This window comes from Anolis sagrei, chromosome 4, assembly GCF_037176765.1.
Source record: "Anolis sagrei isolate rAnoSag1 chromosome 4, rAnoSag1.mat, whole genome shotgun sequence".
NCBI classification, from domain to species: Eukaryota; Metazoa; Chordata; class Lepidosauria; order Squamata; family Dactyloidae; genus Anolis; species Anolis sagrei.
Genome location: NC_090024.1, coordinates 232,398,515 through 232,425,077, shown reverse-complemented (window position 1 = coordinate 232,425,077; position 26,563 = coordinate 232,398,515). Strand labels below are relative to the sequence as shown.

General features: G+C 42.4%; 1 protein-coding gene across 1 annotated transcript in view; it reads left to right on the top strand.

The window, feature by feature from the left end:
* The window catches only part of HRH3 (histamine receptor H3), a 43,061-nt gene extending 22,319 nt beyond the window's left edge, over nt 1–20,742 (top strand). Inside the window, exons 2-3 of the mRNA XM_060771990.2 lie at nt 3,302–3,468; nt 16,977–20,742. Of these exons, the coding sequence (XP_060627973.2) occupies nt 3,302–3,468; nt 16,977–17,873 (1,064 nt within the window). The 3' untranslated portion in view covers nt 17,874–20,742. The remainder of the gene's footprint in view (nt 1–3,301; nt 3,469–16,976) is intronic.
* Nucleotides 20,743–26,563: the final 5,821 nt, after the last annotated feature.

Genomic DNA, 26,563 nt, shown 5'->3' with positions numbered 1-26,563 from the left:
AATGTTTGCCTCATATGTGTATACTGTAATCCATTCTGAGTCCCTCCTGGGAGATAAAGCGGAATATAAATAAAGTGTATATTACTAGGACACTCGATCCAAATCCACATTTGGACATGGAACTCTACTAGAAAACCTTGGGCAAATCATGCTCACTCCTCTTCAGAGGAAGGAAAGAGCAAACCTCCTCTGAACAACTTCTGTCAAGAAAGTTGCCATAAATCAGAAGTGACTAGATGTCTTGGGGTTTAATTTGCTTAATAAATTAAGTGGGGGGTTCAATCCAACTGGCTTGTCTATGAGGGAGGTTTGAGGCCCACCCTTGTTCTGTGGTCCATTTAGGGAACCACCAAAAAAGATGCTTTGGGAGCAAACTGCATTGGAGTTTATAATCCTGGGTTTACTGCAGGACCGGTCGGCACTGGACAAGGGTAGTTTAATACAAAATATGTGTCATCTTATCAGAAGTTAGAAAGAGATAGTTTATCTCTTACTGTCATTTGGAAATAAAATCCATTATCATTCAAATGCATCAATGACAGACTTTGTGTTAAAAGAGAGGAAGGCAAATGAAGCCATGTCTGGCTCCATTGCAGAAGAGAACAAAATAAACCATTTCTCAGGATTTTGCTTGCTTGTGTACCATTAAGATAAGAACATGACTGACTGATCATATTGATTCTTCCATAATTATGAATCTGAATGTTCCTCATTTACTTAACTACAGCCTTGCTGCTCTGGTGATTTTTTTATTCATTTACAATCAAGACACTCAAATTAGTGTTTCTTTTGGGGTTTTTACAATTATTTATTTTGAGACTATGTAATAGAATCACAAAGTTGGAAGAGACCACAAGGGCCATCCAATTCAACCTTTTCTAAGCAGGAATACACAAAATGAAAGCATCCCCAGAAGATGGCCACTCAACCTCTGCTTAAAAACTTCTACAGAAGGAGACTCTGTGACTCTCTGGGGCTGCTATCACCAGGAAATTCTTCCAAATGTTTAGGTGGATTCTCTCTTTCTTTATGTTGAAACTATGGTTCAGTGCCCTAATCTCTAGAGTAGATGAAACCATGCTAGCTCCAACTTCTATACGACATGTTTTCACATATTAAAGCATGTCTATCATGTCACTTCTTAATCAAGAGCCGTGGTGGAACAATAGGTTAAACCCTTGTGCTGGCTGAACTGCTGTCTTGAAGTTTGGTGGTTCGAATCCACGAGACAGGGTGAGCTCCCATCTGCCAGCCCCAGCGTCCTATGTAGAGACATGAGAGAAGCCTCCCACAGGATGGTAACATATCTGAACGTACTCTGGACAACATCTTTGTAGATGGTTGATTTTTTCACACCAGAAGTGACTTGCAGTATGTTCTCAATTCACTTTGGGCATGATTTAAAAAAAACCTTAATCCAGTGGTTCTCAACCTGGGGTCCCCAGATGTTTTTGGCCTTCAGCTGGTAAACCGGCTGGGATTTCTGGGAGTTGTAGGCCAAAAACATCTGGGGACCACAGGTTGAAAATCACTGCCTTAATCTTTTCTTCACTAGGCTCAACATTCCCAACTTCCTAAGCCACTCCCCAAAGGACTTGGATTCAAGACCTTTTTACCATTCTGATTGGCCTACTCTGGACATGTTCCAGCTTGTCAATAGACTTCTTGAATTGTGATGTATTGAACTGGTATTTCAGGTGTGGTCTTATCAAAATAGAATAGTGTGGTGGTATTACTTCACTCAATGTAGTCATTATATCCAAATTGATGCAGCCTAAAATCATCTATTGCTCAGACTTGTGGCAAAATTTATCACTTGTCAGAAGTTCACCTTCATGAAACCACAGCAGACAAAATGTGCATGTTGTGATCTACTTTACGTCTCAGACTTGAGAAAGAAAATGAGGTACTATTACTACTACTATGACTAATAATAATAATAATATCAAACGTTGCCTTATATCTGTTGACTGCTTTTGCTACAACTCTCCTTTCTATAGATAGTGCCATGCTTCTGCTCAACATCCCCTGATTGATGCATTTCATACCCTCCAGCATTTTACAGGTGAAAATCAGGACATACTTGGCCAGTTCCAAAAAGGAGTGTGGTTAAGATGGCAAAGGTCATTCACACGAAAGAACTGAGAGGCTGCAGCAATTTATGTTTGTGTGAGCCTACTGTGAAGGGCATGATTATTATGCCCCTTTCCAAACCTTCCTTTTACTTTATCAACTGAATGTACTGCAAACTACTTTTCTGAACTAAGCTTGCCTCAGTTGAAGCCAACTGAGAATGAAAGGGAAAAGGAGGAGGAGGAGGAGGAGGAGGAGGAGGAGAGAGAAATTGACATTTCAAAAGCAATGTTAAAAAATAGGATGGCAGGGAATAATTTAGGAATACCCTTGCCCTTCCTTACTTAGGTGATCCCTCGTACCTTGAGGATTATTGTCTTCCAGATGTGGTGTCTTAGCGGTGGGTCCGCAGATGGCTGTGGAGCTATATTCTTGATCCGCATGTTCTCCTGCAGTGAGGACATTTGTTTCCAGACAGAAGGCGATCCCAGTCAAGGTTGGCTTGATGTGCCTTCCTCTTAGCACGTTTTTCCCTTTCTCCCTCCATTTGTGCCTCTTTGAATTCTGCAGCACTCCAGTTAGAGCACTCAAGGGCCAGGGCTTCCCAGTTCTCAGTATCTATACCATAATTTTAGAGGTTGACTTTAAGCCCATCTTTAAAACTCTTTTCCTGTCCACCAATATTCCTGTCCCGTTCTTGAGTTTGGAGTAGAGAAACCGTTTTGGGAGATGATAATTGGGCATTCAGACAACGTGGCCAGACCAGCGGAGTTGATGGTGGAGGAGCATCACTTCAGTGCTGGTGGTCTTTGCTTCTTCCAGCATGCTGACATTTGTCTGCCTGTCTTCCCAAGAGATTTGTAGGATTTTTCAGAGGCAGCACTGATGGAATCATTCCAGGAGTTGCAGATGACATCTATAGACTGTCCACCTTTCACAGGCATTAGCAGAGTTGAGAGGATAATGGCTTTATAAACAAGCACCTTGGTATCCCTACGGATGTCCTGATCCTCAAACACTCTCTGCTTCGTTGGGAAACCCTTGCCCTATGGACACAAACGGAGGTTATGATATTTCCCTTTGGCCATTGTAATCTCCCAATAACTCAACTAGGACTTTGAAAGACAACAGGTAGGAGGCAACTTTGACAAATATGCTGAATTATATGGCCTTTTTATGCTCCAGGGAAAAAACACTTGAGGACACAAATCAAGCTCTCTCATTGCAGGTGCCTTTTGTATCCCATTGTACGTACCCTACGTAATAACGGGGAGATGGACCTTCGGGAGAAGCTTTTGCAAGCTCTGGCTGGTGATTGATTATCTGCTGTGCACCACTTCGGTCTTCAACATTGTGCTGATCAGCTATGACAGATTCCTCTCTGTGACAAGAGCAGTAAGTATGAACCAATGACCATGCAACAGGAAAACATTGTCTGTTGGGTATGTCTTCATTTGATGCTGTCCCCTGTTTTATTTCTTATATAATATTGCACAAAGATGGGCAACTGTGGCAGGTCTGGGAGCTTTCATATCCTGGGACCACTTTAACTGTTTAATGTTACAGAATCATAGAATCAAAGAGTTGGAAGAGAACTCATGGGCCATCCAGTCCAATCCCCTGCCAAGAAGCAGGAATATTGCATTCAAATCACCTCTGACAGATGGCCATCCAGCCTCTGTTTAAAAGCTTCCAAAGAAGGAGCCTCCACCACACTCCAGGGCAGAGAGTTCCACTACTGAATGGCTCTCACAGTCAGGAAGTTCTTCCTCATGTTCAGATGGAATCATGGGAGTTGCAGTTTCTCAAGTTTTTTTATCATTCTCTGTCATAGAGTTTTGGTGCCTCACCAAACTACAATTCCCATGGCGTTATAGCACTGAGCCATGACAGTTAAAGTGATATCAAACTGCATTATTTCTACAATGTAGATCAGGCATGAGCAAACTTTGGTCGTCCATTAGGAATTGAAGAAACTTTCTACTTGTTTGCGAAAGAAAATGCTGCAGTAATGGCAATGGGAAAGTTTACTCTTACAATTCCAGTAGGCTTAGTGTTGATTATAGCAAAAGAAGAAGAAATCCCACCAGATTATTCACAGGAGTTATATTTTGTTCTTTTGCTATAGAATTACACTTTCAGTGGTACATAACACATTAATAATGCAACAGATGTCAACATTAAAATGAGCAAAAACCAGGAAGGAAAATAGGAAAGGACATGGGTAAATATTCTCTTTTAAACAGAAATAATCAGAGCCCATGGAACAGAGAAAGATAATGAAGGATTTAAAATAGCGGCTGTGATATTTAAGATGGATTACTGTACACATGTTACAAATTCAATTATCTCCCCAGGAGATAAGCAGAAATATCTCAAGCCATATATTAAAAACTAGAGCTGTTCAGAAGTGAAAGATCTATTTATCTGATCAACTGCCAATTTTTCATGAGATCTTCCACCCTGTTTGTTATATATGTCTCCTTCTGTCTCATTGTATTTGACTCATAAGAAATACCGCAACCCTGAAAAATATTGTGTATTATCCAATGATTTATACACTGGATAATATCCAGTGTTCTCGTAGGAAATAGTGGCCAGATCTTATAGCAGGATCACATAACATAAACTTCAGCATATAAAGTTATACTTCCCTGGTGTTAATTACATTGTTGTACAACTGAACCAAGGTCCCAAACATGTAACTAAATGGAATAACCAGAGATTCATTGCATCTCCATGCAGATTGGAATTGCATGCACAACTTTGTTTCTGCAACCTTTAATCTTTAATATTGTACATTGGACAAAATGTCCAGCTAATCCTGTAGGGAATTTGTGCAAATCTATGATACCAACAATATCAATGAGATTCTAGCCAAAAAGAGACAACATTGTTCCTCTAGGACAGTGGCTCTCAGCCTTCATAATGCCATAACCCTCATGTTGCTCATGTTGTGGTGACCCTCAACAATAACATTATTCTTATTGCTACTTCATAACTTCATTATTAGGACTGCCCATGTTTGTGTGATGATGTTGTTCTGCAGACTGCAGGCCATCCCTGAGTTAAAAACAACCCCTAGTTAAAAACGGGGCTGAGACAAAAGGGGAGGAATCTATCCTTTGGAAGGGAATGCACTCCTGAAAGGGTTATCAAAGGGAAAAGTGTCTCCACTGAAGCTTTATCTCCAATTCATGTTTCCATTTTTTTCAAAATCCAATTCTCACAGGGATAGAAAGTGAGGTGACATCTTCTGAACAGATGGGTGTAGAGGAACTCCTCCTTTTCTTCTTCCAGCGGCACAGTAAGGTGCTTGGAGGCAGAGGCAAAGCAAAGGGGCTGGCAAAGGGGCAAGCTGGCAAAGCGGCCAGTGAATAGACATGCTGGCAAAGCAGCCGGCAAAGTAGCCGGCAAAGGGGCAAGTTGACAAAATTCCAAGCAGCCCCAGGAGCCAAGGAGGAAGAGGCAAATGACTAGTGAAGGTCCCATGGCCACCTTCACGTCTTCCTCCTTGGCTTTCCAGAGCTGCTGCCTCACCAGCTGAGGCGGAGGAGGCAAAGTTGGCATTCACCCAGACTCCCCAATCCTTCACCCAGACTCCCCAGGCTTCCCTCTCAGTGGAGCCAACCTTGACTCTGTCAGCCAGGAGGTGAAGTGGCATGGGAACAGGCACTTGCAGGCCACTTGGCTGGCAGAGGGGGCCTGGCAGCCATTCCAGGGAGGCAGAGGAGGTGGGGCTGAAGGAGGTGGAGGCAGAACCCCTCTCAAACAGCCAATTGCCCCTCCTAGGGGTCACAACCCCCAGGCTGAGAATGGCTGCTTTAATGCTTGAATAACAGCTAGTGAAACAGTATGTGAAATTGCTTGTGGAACAAAGCATGGAAGCAGTCATGACATGGCAGGAAAGTTCCTTCAAGGTGTGAACATTGGATCATCTTGACCTTGTTGGGCGACAATTTACAGAATAACAGTATGGTTGATGAATCACCTTGTGCAACGAGTAGTGAAATGTGTTCTGCAACAGCTCAAGGGGTGACTTGCTTATGACACTTGATCTAGCACCTAAGATACTATATTGTTTGGAACTAGAACAGTTTGCAAAATTCATTAAACCTGTGCAAGTTGGACAGCAAGTCAGGGTGATTTGAATGCAATATTCCTGCTTCTTGGCAGGGGGTTGGACTGGATGGCCCATGAGGTCTCTTCCAACTCTTTGATTCTATGATTCTATGAAGACTGCTTTCTCTTCCTAGCTTGCTCTAGGAAGCTCACATAGGAGCAACAGAGAGAGATTCAGGAGGACAACAACCATTTCTTTTTTTCTTGTCTAGAAATGGGCACTGGCTTGGTATCCCATACCAATTTTCCTGCTTTGTACACTATTGGGAAGTTATCTTACACTGTAAGGCAGGGTTGAAATATCAGACCTACCATATTCTCCCAGCTGGGATATGAAGCTAGGATGAGCCCTGAAATTGAGCAGGAAAGTAAGCAGACAACAAACAACAAGGGAACTACCAAGAGAACTACCAAGCACAGCACTGCTTTCAAGTTCCTCGCTAACTCATAGTATGAGTCAACATAAAGTTATTTTAAGCTTTCATGAGACTTCAAGGAAAAGAGTAAAGCATGTGTGCGCTGTATTTAATGCATATGTGGAAATTCCTATCTAAGGTCTAGACCAGTGGTTCTCAACCTGTGAGTCCCCAGATGTTTTAGCCTTTAACTCCCAGAAATCCTAACAGCTGGTAAACTGGCTGGGATTTCTGGGAGTTGTAGGCCAAAACACCTGGGGACCCACAAGTTGAGAACCACTTGTCTAGATGATCAGCACACAATGTAGCCAGAGAGAGTTGTTGTTTAGGAGGATATTCTAAAGGTCTAGCACTTTATGTACATGAAACATTTAGTTATTGATCCTGGACTCTTATTATTGTGGTTACAGCATTTCTAGCACTGCATAAATGTCAGTGCTCAACAAAACTATACAGACCATGGATAGGACGTGAGCGATTGTCAAAATAGAATTGTTTAAATTCACTAAAATAGATCAGCATAAAGTTGTATCTTTAATTCTTATTTTACCCCAACGTTATATGGGCAGGGAGAGCATTAGTCCATCTGAACTGTAGGGGTGAAGCCTTACCCTCTGCCATATAGGGTTTCAGCTCAGGTATGTCTTCAAATCTGAAACTCCTGTTTGTTCTAATTGCACAAGTAAGAGGTAAGTAATGGAGATGATAATTTAAGCCTTATTTCTCCTACTGTGTTTTTGAGGCAAATCCCTCCTCCAGAGTTGTATTTGTGTTAAAAAGCTTCTCATATAGGAACCTAAATCTCCTGAAGGAGCGAGATTCCATTTGATCTTTGAAGCTAAGAAGGTTCAGGCTTGGTTAGTACTTGGATGAGGAACTACTAAGGAATGCTAGGTGCTATAGTTTATACATATTTGATGGGAAAGCAATATCAACCCCCACCACCACCACACACACCTTTCAGTATTCCTTGCCTACGAAAACCCAATGAAATGCATTTTTTTTGTGTCAAGAGTGACTTGAGAAACTGCAAGTCGCTTCTGGTGTGAGAGAATTGGCCATCTGCAAGGACGTTGCCCAGGGAACACCTGGATATTTTACCATCCTGTGGCAGGCTTCTCTCATGTCCCCACATGGGAAGCTGGAGCGGACAAATGGGAGCTGACCCTGGTTCCCAGATTTGAACCACCAACCTTTCAGTCTGCAGTCCTGCCAGTACAAGGACTTAACCCATTGTGTCACTGGGGGATGCATGAGATCCCCATAAGTGAACAGGTGATTTGAAGGCATATGCACATGTATGAAGCACATGGGATATTTTCCTCCATATACAAATATCTTCTTGATAGCAAACCTTAAGCTGAGGGGGGAAAGGAAGGGGCCTGAGGCTGTTAGGAATTGTGGGAATTGAAGTCCAAAACACTTGGAGGGCCCAAGTTTGCCCATGCTTGGTCTAGCAACAAACCAAGATCTCATGATGTTTGGAAATAAAAACAATGCTTCACCAAAGTATGCGATTACTCAAGGAATAACACGACAGCATTAATATACCTCTGACAGCTTTCTTACTTCTCTAAATTGCTTCTATTTCTATGAACAAATCAAGGCAACTTCAGTTAATTGAATGTATTCATGACTGTGTGTCTTCTTCATTTGAGGAATGAACCAAGGAAAGTGCTGCTCTCTATTGTTTGTTAATTGGATCTCACCACAAGCATCCATGTGCCTCTGGAAGGTTAACTTTTAGAAGTGTTAATATACTCAGTAAATGTGAATAAATTTCTCAAAACAATCTGCTTTCTTTCTGAGCCCTTCCATTATCACAAGATGATGGTGTGGGTGTGTAATGCTAAAGATAGTACTTCTCCTGCACAGAGTTTGTGCCTTTCCTCCTTTTCCGCTCATGCTGTTATTCCTTGATGGCCACTAACTGTTTTACTGTAGTTGTTAACTGCCTTCAATTTAGATGTATGGCAACCCTATGAATGGAAGGCTTTGTGGGGGAGTTGGTTTCATTTGCATTGTTTTTCTCAGAAGTCACTTTCTGGGGCAGCATAACCTCTAAAATCATGTAAAAAGTATGTCCAGTGGTTCAAAAAGTTATCTTTCTAAAGCTCTGTTCTGCCTCAGGCAACAACATACTTTAGACTGGTCTTGCTTTTCCTGGTGAGTTTGGCTGTAGGCTACAGTTGGGTTTGTGTTGCATGTTTGAGTGTGACTGCAAAGATGAAAAGCAACATGTCTCTACATAGGAGCCACTGGGAAACAACAGTGGAAGAAGGGAGGCTACCTTCACATCCTGGAAGCATGTGGTTGTCCATTCCAGGAATCAATGCCTTGGACTACAGCCAACCTTCCACATTCACTGGGCACAGCACTCCTGTAAAAGCAAAACACTACGAATAAAAATATTAATTTTTTTAAGCAGAGATAAAGCCTTTCTGGGAATCTCTAGGTCCTCCAACGTGACTGTACAATCACCTTCCACCATAAAGTAATTACAGAATTAACTAGAGGACCTAGGGCTGGATGGGGCTCCCGGGCTCTTTTCTTGTGTTCTCCTCTCTCACACCAACCTTTCCTTCCTTCCTTCCTTCCTTCCTTCCTTCCTTCCTTCCTTCCTTCCTTCCTTCCTTCCTTCTCTCTTTCCGTCCTCCTTCCCTCCCTTCCACCCTTTCGTCCTTCCTTCCCTCTTTCCTTCCATTTTCCCTCTCTCCCTCTTTCCCTCTCTCAGTCTTTCTCCTTCCTTCTTTTCTCCCTTCCTTCCTTCCTTCCTTCCTTCCTTCCTTCCTTCCTTTTTTTCTTCCTTCCTACCTTCCTTCCTTCCCTTTTGCCTTTCCTTCCTACTCTCTTTCCTCCCTCCCTTCCTTCCCTTTCTCCCTCCACCCCTCCTTTTTTCCACCTTTTGTCCTTTCTTCCTTCTCTCTTCCCTTCTTCCCTTCCTTCTCTTTTTCCTTCCTCCTTCCCTTCCACCCTTTCATCCTTCCTTCCCTTTTGTCTTTCCTTTTCTTTTTCCTTTCTTCTTACCTCCTTCTTTCTCCTTCCTTCCTTCCCCTTTGTCTTTCCTTCCTTCTCTCTTTCATCCTTTCCTCTCTTCCCTCCCTCTTTCTCCCTCCCTCCTTCCCGTCCACCTTTTTGTCCTTTCTTCCTTCTCTCTTCCCTTCCTTCCTTCCTTCCTTCCTTTGTTTTTCCTTCCTCCTTCCCTTCTACCCTTTCATCCTTCCTTCCCTTTTGGCTTTCCTTTTGTCTTTCCTTCCTCCTTTGGCTTTCCTTTTTAGTCGCTTTCCTCTGGACACCTTCAAGCTTGTCAATGTCCCTCTTGAATTGTGGTGCCCAGAATTGGACACAGTATTTTAGGTGAGGTCTGACCAAAGCAAAATAGAGAGGCACCATTACATCCATTGATGTAGACATTATAGGCCTTTTGATGCAGCTCAAAATCCCATTGACTTTTTTAGCTGCTGCATCACATTGTTGCCTCATGTTTGACTTGTGGTCTACTCAGGGGTGGCAGTATAGTTGATTTTGCCCAGGGGCGCTCTTGAGGCATTCTTGGGGGAAAATAGACCTTGACGTATGTGAGTTGTAGTTACTGGGATGTATAGTTACTGGGATGTATAGTTCACCTAAAATCAAAGAGCATTCTGAACTCCACCAATGATGGAATTGAACCAAATATGGCACACAGAACTCCCATGACGAACAGAAAATATATATCAATGATTGGTTGTGGGGGGGCACCAAAATACTGTTTGCTTACCATTGAAAATTATCTAGGGCCGCCTCTGGGTCTACTCAGACATCAAGATCTCTTTGTATCCAAGTGCCCCCCCCCCCCCATCTTGTATCTGTGCATTCCAGGTAAAGAGGTTTCATGTAAACCTTAGGAAGAACTTCCTGATAGTTGTTGCATTCAACAGCAGAACTCACTGCCTCAGGGTGTGTTGGAGTCTCCTTCTCTTGAGGTTTTGGAACAGAGGCTGGATGGTCATCTGCCATGATAGCTTTGATGATGTTTTCTTGCATGGCAGGGTGTTGGACTGGATTGGTCTTTTCTTTTCTTTTTTACTCTCTGGTTCTGAGCACAGTTTCAGCACCTTGGACAGCTCATTTAAAGTCCAGAGTCCATTCACTAACTTCGGTCCATTCACTAACCCACTGGGGAACAGAGAGGAACCGGAGTGCCTCACTAGATTTCATGTTAGCCTCATTCTCCTTCTCGATTCCTTGTGTTAATGAGCACACAAAGTCATACTCCTTCTCCCTACCTGCTCTGCTGTTTGCGTTCCCAGAACATGGGGAGAAGAGAACTTTGATTTAGATTAAATTACTTTCACTTGCAGTAATTTTCCAATGGCTTATGGTTTGGTGATTGTTTCCCTGAGTTTTCCTCTCTCGCTCTTCCCACACTTCTGATTAATTGTTGTTATTACTGGACAGAGATTATTTTTACTCCTTTTCTCTCTCTTTTTTTTTATATATTGCTGTTGCTTTCACACCGAACTAGCTTTTTCCTGGTCTTGATTTATGGCTGAAAGACAGCTCTGAATAAATCTATATTTTCTGGGGTTCTCTTCAATTTCCCTTCCATTACTCCTTTCCTTTTCATTGTATTTCCTGATGGGGCAGCTCACTTCTCTATTTTTAACCGCTTTCTTCGAAGATCTATATGGATTAATTTTCTGTCTGTACTCCATTCTTTTCTAAACCATGCCTAGGAATTTGGGGTCAAAATTCTCATGCATCTGTGTTTTCTTCTGCAGATGAAGTTGGGAAGTTTTGTCCAATGTATAATATTTATATTTAGTTAAGGCTCTAGAAATTAAATTACATTTCCAGTATTATTACAGGTGCATGGCTGTTTAACATGTTGCTGTACATTATTAGGTAATGCCTCCTATCTGTCTGCCCCAACTGAAATTGGTATAAGTCTACTTTTTATTGTGTGATTGATTATAATTTTGCTTGTACATTTGGCTAAACACTCAGTTCTGCATTTGCATTCAATTATACAATGGCCGGCATACAGGTGCTTAGTCATACAACACATGTGGAACCTAAAAGTCACCATTTTGCAACAGATCTTGTCTACCTATAGCAATAATAATAATAATAATAATAATAATAATAATAATAAACCTTTATTTATACCCCGCTACCATCTCCCGCAGGACTCGGTGCGGCTTACAAAAGGCCGAGCCCAAATACATCATAAAAACATAACAACATCAATACAACAATAAATAACTCATAACAAAGCGAAAAAAAACCCAAAACAATACAGTAATGACACAACGCATTTAAAAACCTGTGGCAGGGCCAAGTGCAAGGGTTAAAATTAAAAATGCTGGGCATGTCCAAGGGAAATAGGATGGCTATTTTAGGATAGGTAGGCGTGCAGACAATTCTAAGTCTCTCATAAAGTGCATTTGGGACATATTGCTTAGGGTTCCTTATTCGGGGAAGGCACACTGGAACATTCACGTTTTCAAGCTCCTTCTAAAGACTGCCAATGTTGTGGCTTGCCTGATGTCCTTGGGGAGGGAATTCCAGAGTCGCGGGGCCACCACTGAAAAGGCCCTGTCCCTCGTCCCCACCAACTGCGCTTGCGATGCAGGTGGGATCATGAGCAGAGCCTCTCCAGATGAACAAAGAGATCATGTGGCTTTGTATACAGAAATGCGGTCACGCTATCCAAGCTATCCAAGGTACTATTGGAATTGGAATTGCACAGACAACATATTGCTCTGTGTCTTGCCTATATAAGTTGTGATTGCACATGGTGCATTGCGGTTGTGCATCATGTATTCTACACCCAGTGATTGACCCATGTTGTGCAATGTTGTTATGCTGCATCAGGGTTGCCTAGTGCTCATACAGTGCATCCCTGTGTGATTTGATATTTACACTACATTGAAGGAATCCTGGATGGCACCAGCTTTTGGTCTCCACCTCCCAATAGTACCTTGGATAGCTTCTTTAAATTTAGATTATTATTATTATTACTACTACTACTACTACTACTACTACTACTACTATTTCACCACCCCACTTAAATGAGAGCCACCAACTAGTTGCATCTGTGAAGTAGGAAATTTAGGTACCGCACATGCGGGGAGACTAATTTAACTAATTTACAATGCCATAAAAATCTCCATCAAGCATACAAAGAATGAGGAAGTACTTCATCAGTGTCACAAATAGACGGTGAAGCAACAACTCCCTGGTGGCCAGAATACCCTCATCAAAAGTTGGAATGTTAAATAGCATCTGTGTGCCTGTCTATATATGTTGTGTGTCTATGGCTTGAATGTTTACCATGTATATGTACATTGTAATCCACTCTGAGTCCCCTGTGGGGTGAGAAGGTCGGAATATGCATACTGTAAATAAATATAGGGACCCCCAAACGCAGCGCCCAAACACGAGTCAAGGAACATGAAAGGCACTGCAGACTACTTTAACCAGAGAAGTCAGCCATAGCAGAGCACCTGATGAACCAGCCTGGACACAGCATATTATTTGAGAACACAGAAATGCTGGACCACTCCAACAACTACCATGTCAGACTACACAGAGAAGCCATTGAAATCCACAAGCATGTGGACAATTTCAACAGAAAGGAAGAGACCATGAAAATGAACAAAATCTGGCTACCAGTATTAAAAAACTCAAGAATTACAACAGCAAAACAGCAAAGAGGAAACAACCAAGCACATCTTAACACCTCTCAACAAAAGATTTTCCCTGGCTCAGCCAGGCCTTCAAATGCTAATGAAGGTGGTCAGCTGAAACATTCACACCTAGCTCCAGCAGAGAAGAGCTCTTTGCCCCACTCCAGCCATTCCACAGATATATAAACCCATAGTCCTAATTCCAACAGACCTCACTACCTCTGAGGATGCTTGCCATAGATGCAGGCGAAACGTCAGGAGAAATGCCTCTAGAACATGGCCCGAAAAAACCCACAAGAACTTATTGTAAATAAATAAATAATAAATAAGCTACTATGACATCTAAGATCATGGGAGGACATTTCCATTCTTCAGAGTAAGTAGCTATACAGTTGTCTCCTTCATGGAAAAAACTCTCCGCAATTTAAATCAGTATTGCTAATGGACAGGAATGATAGGAATTCCAGTACAACAATATCTGGAGGCTGCACTGCTGTACTTCTGGGAATATAGTAATTACAGTAATTAATCACAGAGCTGATGGGTGTTAAGGAACAAATATAAGGTGTGTGTGTGTTTTATAAAGACATACCTGCTCCTAAGTTTGCATGTGGTAAGTCAGGCATTCAAGGGTCAATTCTCCTTATGGTTTTCAAAATGGAGTCTCAGTCTGAATAGTCCCAGATCTGGTCACAGTCTGCAGTCCCTTCCACAACCTCAAACAACATAGAGTTAAGGAGAAAAAAGGTAAAGGTAAAGGTAAAGGTAGTCCCCTGACATTAAGTCCAGTCATGTCTGACTCTGGGGTGTGGTGCTCATCTCCATTTCTAAGCCGAAGAGCCAGCGTTGTCCGTAAACACCTCCAAGGTCATGTGGCCGGTATGACTGCATGGAGCGCCGTTACCTTCCCGCTGGAGTGGTACCTATTGGTCTACTCACATTTGCATGTTTTCGAACTGCTAGGTTGGCAGAAGCTAGGGCTGACAGCAGAAGCTCACGCCGCTCCCCGGAATCGAACTTGCGACCTTTCAGTCAACAAGCTCAGCAGCTCAGTGCTTTAACCCACTGTGCCACTGGGGGCCTTTAAGGAGAAAACTACATAGCAATATATACATATAATATAGTAAACAATCACAATTATATGCATAACAAATAACTAGAGTAGGAGACTGGCAGAAGGTTGCTATTTCCAACAGGAAGAGGGGCTTCAATAGCAATCCTTGTAAGAAAACTGAAATTTCAAACATGACCCTGTTTGCCATCCGTTGAAATGTTGGAAAGTTTATAATACTTTGAATATCGTGTGCAGGGAACTCAGTTGGAATTTATGGGATTTATATCTACATAAGTGAAGTTAACATTTTCAGGAAGCAGAACTGAGCCGTTTCACAGCATCTGTATTCAGCGAGGAGCTGCTATGGCATTATTATGTAAGGGAATCGACAAACTAACTGATGCACATCAGGAGACTGAAAAAGGCATGCCAATGCACATCAGTTGAGCCCAGTGTGCAATCCAGCAATCTTGCTGGTGCCTTGATGCACATTTTTGCAATTCAACAGGAGGGTTCCATAACACCTCTGCATTTTGACACAGGACTCTATGTTAAGAGAAAAAGCCCTTATTATAATTTATCAGACTCCACAGCTGCACATACATACACTTTCCCACAAGAATCCTACAAAAACTAATTGACTGATTAACAGTGCAACGAAAAGCCAAATATTAATAAAGAGTACAAGCTGGTTCAGGGAAGCTAAAAGCCTTTTTATATCAATGATATAATTAAGAGTGCTTTTATCAAAATGTGTCACATCAGTAATTGCTTTGGCGTACGGAATGTAAATCCTTTTGAAGCAGATTCCATGCTGAAAAAAATTCTAGGATTTCTCCATTTCTGCTTGTCCTCACTCATGCTGTCCCCAGACAACCCAGTCTCACGTATGATCGAAGATAATTACATGTGATCCTGTATCAGGAGATACATACCTCATATAGCTATGTATCCCACCTCCTAAAACCCTCCTAAAACCCACTATGTAATGCAACTATTTCATGGCTGGAATCACTGGACTGCTATGAGTTTTTCGGGATGTATGGCCATGTTCAGTAGCATTCTCTCCTGATGTTTCACCTGCATCTATGACTGACATCTTCAGAGGTTCTGTTGGCAGTGAAGCAAGTGGAGTGTATATATATATCTGTGGAATGCCCAAGGTGGGAGGGAGAGCCCTTGTCTGTTTAAGGCAGGCATGGGCAAACTTCGGCTGTCCGGGTGATTTGGACTTCAGCTACCAGCTGTTAGGAATTGTGGGAGCTGGAGTCCAAAACACCCAGATAGCCCAATTTTTCCCATGCCTGCTTTAAAGCAAGTGGGAATGTTGCAATTAGCATGCTTGAATAGCATTGAGTAGCCATGAAGCTAGGAGAAGTTCTTTATCCCACTCCAGATATTCCACAGATATAATCATCATCATCATTCTAATCATCATCTTTATTTGTAATCTGCCCTATTTTCCCAAGGGGACTCATCTATATACACTCCACTTGCTTCATTGTCAACAGAACCTCTGAAGATGCCAGCTACAGATGCAGGTGGAAGGTCAGAAGAGAGTGCTACTGGGACATGGCTGTACAGCCCAAAAAACTCACAGCAACCCAACAATTTCTATGTTGTTGGGGTTTGTGGTGGGGGAGAGAGAAATAGGTAAGAATAGGGATGCATTTTACTGTACTAGTTATGCTGCCATAGACATGTACAGGAACCTTAGGGAGTCTTTGTGAGCTCTCTGCAGATAGCATACTCACAACGCATCTAGCAACAGCAAAATACCTAAAGTCTCTGCTTTCTGAAAACACAGAAATAGATATATGCTGCTTACAAGGTGAGTTGGGGGATTTTTCTTCATTGTATGGTCAGAACATTGGCCCCTTGGTGGCACAGTGGGTTAAACTGGTGAGCTGCTGAACTTGCTGACCGAAAGGTTGGCTGTTCGAATTCGAGGAGTGGGGTGAGCTCTCACTGTTAGCTCCAGCATCTACCAACTTAACAGTGGGTTAAACTGCTGAGGATCTGAACTTGCTGACTGAAAGGTTGGCGGTTCAAATCCAGGGAGCGGGGTGAACTCCCACTGTTAGCCCCAGCTTCTACCAACCTAACAGTTCAAAAACATGCAAATGTGAGTAGATCAATAGGCATCCCTTCTGCAGGAAGGTAACAGCACTCCATGCAGTCATGCTGGCCACATGATCTTGGAGGTGTCTACGGACAACCCTGGCTCTTTGGCTTAGGCATGGGTATGAGCACCACCCCCCAGAGCTGAACATGACTAGACTGAATGTCGAGGGGAACCTTTACCTTTAGCTGTGGTCAGAACTTCATTCCAACTTATGTAACAATAATAAAACTGAGATGCCCTGCCATACATCTGACTTATGCTATCAAGTGGCATGCCTATAGGGATGTGGGGAGTGCAGACCATATCAGGTTATATCAGCCCAAAAAACACTGCTGCAATGATGCAAAAGTTGCAAGGTTGAGCCAAGAAAGAAAAGAGATGAGGGAAAGAAGATGAAAGAAAAATTTGTCCTTCATTGGGCCACCAATGTTTCTAGATTCTATATTTCTTGTGTTCTCCCAGTACATGGTTTTGGTATTCACTAATGGTTTCCCCTTGTCCTCCTCTTTCAGGTCTCATACAGAGCACAGCAAGGAGATACCAGTCAAGCAGTGTTCAAGATGGTGATGGTTTGGGTCTTGGCCTTCCTGCTGTATGGACCTGCAATTATTAGCTGGGAATACATATCTGGTGGAAGCATCATACCTGATGGGGAATGTTATGCCGAATTTTTCTACAACTGGTATTTTCTTATCACAGCTTCCACCATTGAGTTTTTCACCCCTTTCATCAGCGTGACATTTTTCAACTTGAGCATTTACCTGAACATCCAGAAACGCACCAAAGTCCGCTTGGATGTACTCAATGAGACCCAAAACCAGAACTTCATGGAAGAGATTGAAATGAGCCAAGACGCCCAAATTTCCATGAAATGTTGCAAATGGGAACCGAAAGACACAACGCAAACTCTGGATGTTCCAAAGTGGAACAACCAAGAAGAAATCAGTAGAGGGAGTACATTTGTGAAATCTTCACTGGACTCCAATACAGAGAGCTCGAGGTTTCCCATTGACAAAGTGAAACCTTCAAGCAAAAAGAATTGTAAAGACATGGTGTCCACTCACTCATTAGAGAAACGGATGACGGTGGCTTCACAGAACATGTCACAGCGTTTTAGGCTCAAAAGGGACAAAAAAGTAGCCAAATCGCTGGCTGTGATTGTGGGCATTTTTGGTCTCTGTTGGGCACCATACACCCTTCTCATGATTATCCGAGCTGCCTGTCATGGCCACTGCATCCCTGAGTATTGGTATGAGACCTCTTTTTGGCTCCTGTGGGTCAACTCAGCCATCAACCCCATCCTTTACCCACTCTGTCACTACAGCTTCAGGAGAGCTTTCGTTAAACTATTGTGTCCCAAGAAATTAAAGATCCAGCCTCACAACTCTTTCCAGAAATGCTGGAAGTGACCTTTTTCGATCCATTATAAGGTTAGAAAGGGCATGTTATCTTGCGTTGTTCTACAGTGCTTTACTTTTTCTTGAGAGGCATGATAATAGAGCTGTCAGGAAATGTGGATGTAACAGTCTTAACACGAAAAATACAGCTACAAGATAGCTCGGTCTTACTGTGAGTTGAGCTAGGGTACATCTAATGCTTAAATCTATGCTCTCCAAGTCCATGCATATTGTGAGGTGATATTCATGCTACTTAGCTAAACTGGCTTTTCTTAGAAGCAAAGCATTGGATCCAAAACTGGCTGTCCTCAAACACCAATTTCATTGAAGTCAACACACTGGACTTAAGTAAAAGTAAAGGTTTCCCCCTGACTTTAAGTCTAGTCATGTCCGACTCTGGGAGTTGGTGCTCATCTCCATCTCTAAGCTGAAGAGCCGGCGTTTTCCGTAGACACCTCCAAGGTCATGTGACTGGCATGACTGCATGGAGTGCCATTACCTTCCCGTTGGAGTGGTATTTACTTAGGCGATCCCTCGTTGGACGAGTAGGATAGTCAGGGTCAGTATTCTTGTGGGTCCGTAGGTGACTGTGGAGCCCTATTCTTGATCTGAACCCTTTGCTCTACTCACATTTGTATGTTTTCGAACTGCTAGATTGGCAGAAGCTGGGGCTAACAACGGGAGCCCATTCTGCTCCCTAGATTTGAACCGCTGACCTTTTGGTCAGCAAGTTCAGCAGCTCTGGTTTAACCTGCTGCACCACTGGGGGCTCCATAAGACTTATGTTAATCACTACTTATTTAAGATGGATTTGTTTCGGCATGGGGCCATGAAGAAATGATTAATTTTGGATCAAGCCCAAAAGATGAGAAGAAAAAAATCAAGGCTGGCCCAAACCATTTTTTCTGCCTGAAAGACAAAATACAAGATCCTAATCCCTCCTTTAGTAATGAATATCACTCCTCATACCTAGAGACAGAAGCCTGCATATGGCACATGTAATTCTGTTCTCCAGCTCAACCTTGCCATCTGCTCTGCACTGCTTTTACCACTGCATGTCTCAGGTGGAAACACAATTGCGCATCACTTAAGCAGATCACCCCATGCATACCATGTGATGCCTTCTGGTTGGAATGCTCTGGGCTAGTTAGGCTCCTTTCATTGGTGTCTATTTCAACAGAGATTTGTTTGTTTATTTATTTGCCATTTTTATACCGTGCCCTTCTCACCCAGAAGGGCATTCAGAGCAGCTCACATATAAGGCACAATTTGATGCCGCTCAAGCATACCTCCAACAAAATAAACATATACATTAAAACCAACTGCGAAAAACATCTCAAACATTAAAACCAATGATTAAAATAATGTAGTCCAATATCACAGTCCAAGGCCATTCTAGTTGTCATTGCACCATTTCGCATTCACTTATGGCACTGAGAGATTACTATCTGAAAAACATGGATGGTCACACATCCATGTTTTTAGTTTTTTCTGAAGCTCAAGAGGGAGGGGGCTGATCTGATTTCACTAGAAAGGTAGTTCCACAGCTGAGGGGACACCACTGAGATGGCCCTGTCTCTCGTCCCCACCAATTAGATCTGTCAACCACATTGATTCATAGTCACTTCTTGCACTGCTCCAATTACTTGTCAATAGCTTGGTCCCAAAGCCATGTCTCAAGTTTTTTTCCCCCTGAAGGTCAGGAGAGAAGGGGCTGATCTGATCTCACTGGGGAAGGAGATCCATCATTGAGGGGCCACCACTGAGAAGGTCCTGTTTCTTATCCCTGCCAAACAGACCTGTGAAGGAGGTGGAACCGAGAGCAGGGCCTCCCCAGAAGATCTTAACCTCCGAGATGGTTCATAGAGGGCGATACATTCGGATAGGTAAGCTGATAGATAAGAGATATCCATGATGTGGTGGGAGAAGATGATTTGACTAGACAGATAGCCCAGGCCAACGACAACCAAGGCCTACTGTTGCCCTGGAGCTGGCTCAAAAGTTTGAGATTGACAGGAGACATTGGAGGAGGTGGTGCTATGGGGCAGTTGCTTCATTCTATCTAGGGGTAGAATCAGCCCTTTTATTATCTGTGGATTAGGTCAAGTCTCTTCTTGCCTGCTTACCGGAGGCTGATAATATGAGGTCTAACAATGAGCAATGATCCCTATATACCTTTCACAATCACTATACTGGCCAAGGGGATTCTGCAAAGAGTCCTGGGGCAATTTCCCAAAATTCTAGATCACCAAAATGTGAAATACTGTCATAACTTGCCTCTTCCTTCCCTATCTCATTTTTCATAGTGGCTGATGGTTCCCAGGTCATTGGGGCAGTGAATCCATTCTGATCTTTATCCAGACTTTAAAGGAGTTACCATGCAGTGAAGCTATTTTGTGCCTCTAAAGTTCAAACTGAAACCTAGAACACAATTGCCACTCTTTTCCCATCAGAGACACTATCCATCCCTTCTATGTTACTTGGGCTAGATCTGCACTGTAAAATTAACAGTTTTACAGCACTTTAATGCTATGGAATCATGCTAGTAGTCGTTAGATGATGATGAGGAGGAGAATGAGGATGAGGATTGGTAGAGAAACTCTTGGAAAACCATAACTCCCATGATTACATAGCACTGGGTCTTGTTAGTTAAAGTGGTCAGCTGTGGTTGCTTGACTAACATCACAACCAATACTATAATGATATAAAATACATCATCATCATCGAACTACTACTAGCATGTATAAATTTTGTTAGCATTGATGTATTTTTGTTGTATTCAGGCATTGAATGTTTGCCTTTTATGTTTGGAATCTGCCCTGAGTCCCTTTGGGGAGATAGAGCGGAATATAAACAAAGTTTTTATTATATATTGTAATTGCCCATATGATGTTGTGCATATGAAAGCATATGATCGAAAATATAGGACCCTGGCTAAGATGCTGTTTTTGGATTGCGCAACATAAGTCTTATCCTTTTATTAGCTGTGGATTAGCCCACGGTGGCACAATGGGTTAAATCCTTGTGCCGGCAGACTACTGACCAACAGGTCAGCGGTTTGAATTCAGGGAGAATGTGTTAAGCTCCCTCTGTCAGCTCCAGCTTCCCATGAAGGGACATGAGAGAAGCCTCCCACAAGGATGGTAAAACATCAAATATCCAGGCATCCCCTGGGCACCGTTCTTGAGGACGGCCAATTATCTCATACCAGAAGCGACTTGCAGTTTTTCAAGTCACTCCTGACACACACAAAAAAGATGTGGATTAGGTCAAGTCTTTTCTTGCCTGCTTTTTTTGCCTAGGAAATTATACATTGATTATATTACACTGCCCTTGTTTTGAATGGCCACAGTGTACAATTGAATGTATAGCTGAATATTCAATCAAACACACAATCAAATCAAAGCACAACTGCACCATAGTGCAACTCCATTTCTATCTTGAAATGAATTGCGATCTTTGTGCAATGTAGAATAATGCTCACCAGCTTCCATGGAGAACTGAAACATGTGTAAGACATCTACAGGTCACTGAACAATATACTAGATGACATACAATAGTAGCACAATACAAATAGTATATAACAGAAGTACAATAAAAGCACATAGAAACACAGTAGGCATCCTGCTAGCAACCTGTTTTCTATGAAGTTTTCAGGTGCCAGCATGACTCTTTGGTGCCATTTCATTCAATGCAATGCTTGTCATAAAAAACCTGAATATCAACCTATGTAAAAACAAGATTCAAACATCCAGCTGTTGCTCAGGAACCGGGAAGAGAGAAACAGATCAGGGAGGGGCGACCACCCATCTGTATCTATCGCTTAGGACGGTGTTTCTCAATTTTCCTAATGCCGTGACCCCTGAATACAGTTCCTCATGTTGTGGTGACCCCCAACCACAAAATTACTTTTGTTGCTACTTTATAACTGTAATTTTGTAATTGTTATGAATCGTAATGTAAATATCTGATATGCAGGATGCATTTTCAATCACTGGACCAAATTTGGCACAGATACCCAATATACCCAAATTTGAATACTTGTGGGGTTGGGGGATTGATTTTGTCATTTGGGAGTTGTAGTTGCTGAGATTTATAGTTCACCTACAATCAAAGAGCATTCTGTACTCCCCCAATGATGGAATTGAACCAACCTTGGTACTCCCATGACCCATGGGGGGATTGATTTTGTCATTTGGGCGTTGTAGTTGCTGGGATTTATAGTTCACCTACAATCAAAGAGCATTCTATACTCCACCAGTGGTAGAACTGAACCAATCTTGGCATACAGAACTCCCGTGACTGACAGAAAATACTGAAAGGGTTTGGTGGGCATTAACCTTGAGTTTTGGAGTTGTAGTTCACCTACATCCAGAGAGCACCGTGGACTCAAACAATGATAGATCTAGATCAAACTTGGCATGAATACTCAATATGCCCAAATGTGAACACTGGTGGACTTTGGGGGAAATAGACTTGACATTTGAGAATTGCAATTGCTGGGGTTTATAGAGCATTCTGAACCCCACCAATGATAGAATTGGGCCAAACTTCCCACACAGAACCCCCATGACCAACAGACAATACTGTGTTTTCTGATGGTCTTTGGTGACCCCTTTGACACCCCTTCGCAATCCCTCCAGGGATCCCAACTTCCAGGATGAGAAATTCTGTCTTGGGAGGGGGGATCATTACTTTTTTAAACTGTAGAATTCTGTTAATGCTGCTTCATTGAATCACATTACTATCAGGATCACTATCAAGATATCTGTGGGTGTGTTTTACTGTTTGGCCCATGTTTTTCTTCTATAGCGAGTGTAGGACCGTTAGAAAGCTGGAGGGAGCAGCTTTGATTACAATAGTTTTGAAGTTTTAAAATTCTGTTCTGAAGCTTAGAGATTTATTTTCGTCAAGCACATGAGGATTGAAGGATGAAAAGAACGAGAAGTGCTATTACTTCTTGAGGTGAGCCTTGAGCTCTCGTCCCTTATCTTCCTTATTATAGATGGATGGCAAAGGAACAAATATTTCAGATTCATCATTCAGATCCTGGGTGGTGGGTGGGTGGGAACAATAGCTCTTGTCTGTCAACATTAATAAGTGTTTCTGCAACCTCCAGATGTATTTTTTGCTCTGGCTAAGTTTCTTTGATCGGGTGCCAATGCATGCCTGGTTTTGAAAATAGCTACCTTTAAAAATAGACATTTTCACAAAGGAATCACTTCCATTTTTTAAATAAAACATGTTATTCTTGCATGTGAAAGGTTAGTGGTAACACTTTAAAAGGAATAGGCATCAAAGAAAGAAGGCTGGTGTTACTTCCAGTTTGCTCAAGGTGGCTTGTAAATTACTTTCAAGCATTTTCTCCAAAACTTTACATTGTCAGTAGCCTCTTAGAGATGCCAGAACTCCCAGACCCACTCAATTTAATTTTTTTGGCTGATAAACATTTTTTAAAAACACCCAAAGCAACACTAAATTATTACTAGTCTAGCTTGCTTAATAACAACAACATCCACGACAACAACAACTTTAGTTTTGTACCCTGCCTCCATCTCCCCGAAGGGGATGCTTACATGAGGACGAGCCTGATCAACTTAGTTAACATATAGCACATTAAGACATAGAAACAACAGCATAAAATAGAATAAAACAACAACATTATAACAAAATATAAGAGCAAGCATCAAACCAGCAACCAATGAGCCTGCGATAATTATCAATTTCTGGGCACAAGTGTGCAGACTGGTGCAAAAACAATTGTGAGAATTAGGGCTGATGAATAAAGTGCTTGGGTCATATGGCAAAAGTAGAGATAGAGGGCAATGTAAGCTAGAGCATTATAACTTTGGATACAAAACAATAGTACCGGCTAATAGGAATTGTAGGAGTTGAAGTCCAAAACACCCAGAGGGCCAAAGTTTGCCCATGCCTGGTGTAGTCCCATTAATTCATTGGATTTACTGTAGCCAGGATTAATAGAATTCAGGTCATAGAATCATAGAGTTGGAGGAAACCACATGGGCCATCCAGTGCAACTCCCTGCTATGCAGGGAAGCACAATCAAAGCACCCCTGACAGATGGCCAGGGGCAGCTAAACCCATTACGCAAAGTAAGCAATTGCAGTATAGTTGATTTTGCCCAGGGGCGCTCTTGAGGCACTCTTGGGGGAAAATAGACCTTGACATATGCAAATTGTAGTTACTGGAATGTATAGTTCACCTACAATCAAAGAGCATTCTGAACTCCACCAATGATGGAATTGAACCAAATATGGCACACAGAACTCCCATGACGAACAGAAAATATATATCAGTGATTGGTTGGGGGGGGGGGGTGCCAAAATACTTTTTGCTTACCATTGAAAATTACCTAGGGCCACCTCTGAGATGGCCATCCAGCTTCTGTTTAAAAACCTCTAAAGAAGGAGCCTCCACCACACTCTGGGGCAGAGAGTTCCACTTCTGAACAGCTCTTTAGGTCAGGAAGTTCTTCCTAAATTTCAGGTGGAATCTCCCTGTAATTTGAACCCATTTCTCCAAGTCCTAGTTTCCAGGGCAGCAGTAAACAAGCCTGCTCCCTCTTCCTTATGTTATCCTTTCAGGTATTTATACATGGTGATCTTATCTCCTCTCAATGTTCTCATCTGCAGGCTAAATATCCCCAAATCTTTAAGCCACTCCTCATATGGCATGGTCTAGTTATGTTAATCAGGCAAGTTTGTCCTATTGATGTGCTTTCCTTTGATGCTTGAGTTGTCGCTGCACATAAGGAGGCCTGTGCAGGATCAGACCAAAGCTCATAAAGGCTGAATTGTGGTCTCTAAATCTTCCTTCATGTTTAGTGAGTCATGGAGTACTGAAATATGTGGTGCACCATGGCTGCAAATCAATATATATTGATCCAAATGAAATAGTTCTCTGCATCCTCCCTTTGAATGTTTATTCATCTATCGAATGCCAAAAACTTGAGAAGCTGGTCATCATGGAAAAGGAAGGCACTATTTTACCCATGCTCATTAACTGAGGAGATGAAAGGATAAGCTGCATATAGGCACCACGCCAATACAGTGTTCCTTCACTACTCCGCAGTTCGCTTTTAGTAGACTCGCTGTTTTGTGGGTTTTTGAAAATATTAATAAAAATATTAAATATTTACATCCAGTGGAGGCCAGGGACTCCAGAAGTGTGGTGCTGCCTGTGTGGTTCCAGAGGCTCTGCGGAGGCCAGGGAGGCAGGCAGGTGCCCTTGGGATGGACTGAGAGGCAGGTGCGTGTAAGAAAATAAGATATAAAATATATAAAATAATGTATAAATATTAAAATTAATGTGGCATACCTACTTTGCGGATTTTCACTTATTGTGGGTGGTCCTGGAATGGAACCCCTGCAATAACTGAGGGAACACTGTTGTGCTGTCGCACACCGGGCCTTTGCATAAGACTGTAGACAGGACATAAATTCTGTGTGTCCAACGGGACGCCAGGGCTGCCTCAGGTTAAAGGCCCTTGAATTTCCCCAAACAGAGTCTTTAGAGGCTTAAAGTATGTCCAACAAAGTTCTTTATTAATGAAAACAAACAGGTACTTTCAAGCTTTCTTAACAGTCTATTGACTCTTTCAATCTTGTCCACAGGGAACAGGCACTATCTTCATAACTGTAATTAACTAATGGGGAAATCCTTAACTTCTAATCTGGGCAGTCTGTACTTGCCTCTGTTGGCGTGGAGCCCCTACACCCGGTACCAACTGCTTTTGGCTTCCACGAGAGACCCTTACCAGGCAGAGCTTTGTAGACTTCCAGGGAAAAAGGAGTTCAGGTTGCTGTGATGGCTGGCTGAAGTGCTGTGGGACCGGATTCCCTCAGCAAAGGAGCTGTAATGCTGTATGATCCTCGGCCTAGCCGTAGGCTGTAGGCTGTATATCTCCCGGGCCAAGCCGTAGAAGACAAAGCTTTCTACAGGAGCTCTTCTTTTTATGTCCTGTGCGAAAGGCTTCTCTGTGAGAACTGACTCAAAAAGGCTCCTATTCCCTCCAAAACTCAAAAAGAGACGGGACCAGGGAACCTAACAATAATTGACAGGTGGCTTGCCCTATGATTGCAGCCAAAAGAAGCCACCTATCTGCTGGGTCCCTGAAACTTAGGACTATAACAAACATTAAATGCAAAGCAAACAAAATTGGAGCTCCTGGTACAGTTGTACCAGCACAACTGTATTAGGTAGATGGAGGGAGCAAATGTGTTTTGGGATTTGGGTTTAATCAATATAGGCCAGAATCCTATATCCGCTGAATCTCTTTTTGTCAGAAATTCAACTGTGGATGAATTGCATGAATGTCAAGCTAGGTGAAGGTCAAGCCAGCAGAGATTACTTCCAGACCATCCATGCTGCAAAATTATAGCAATTACCACTTTAATTACAATTTAAGTACCATCCTATGGAATCCTGAAATGTGTTGTCTGTTGTGGCACCCAAGCACTCTAACATTGTAAACATTGTATAAAACTACAAATCACAGAATTCCATAGCATTGAGCCATGGCAATTAATGTCGTGTTAAAGAACTATAATTCTGCAGTGCAGATTCAGCCTTAATGCACTTAACGATGTGGCTAGCACAGGATTCTGACTTTAGTAAGTGTCCTCCAATTACTCCCTGCCATAAATAGAAATTCCACATAGAAGAGTCTTTATATTTGAAGC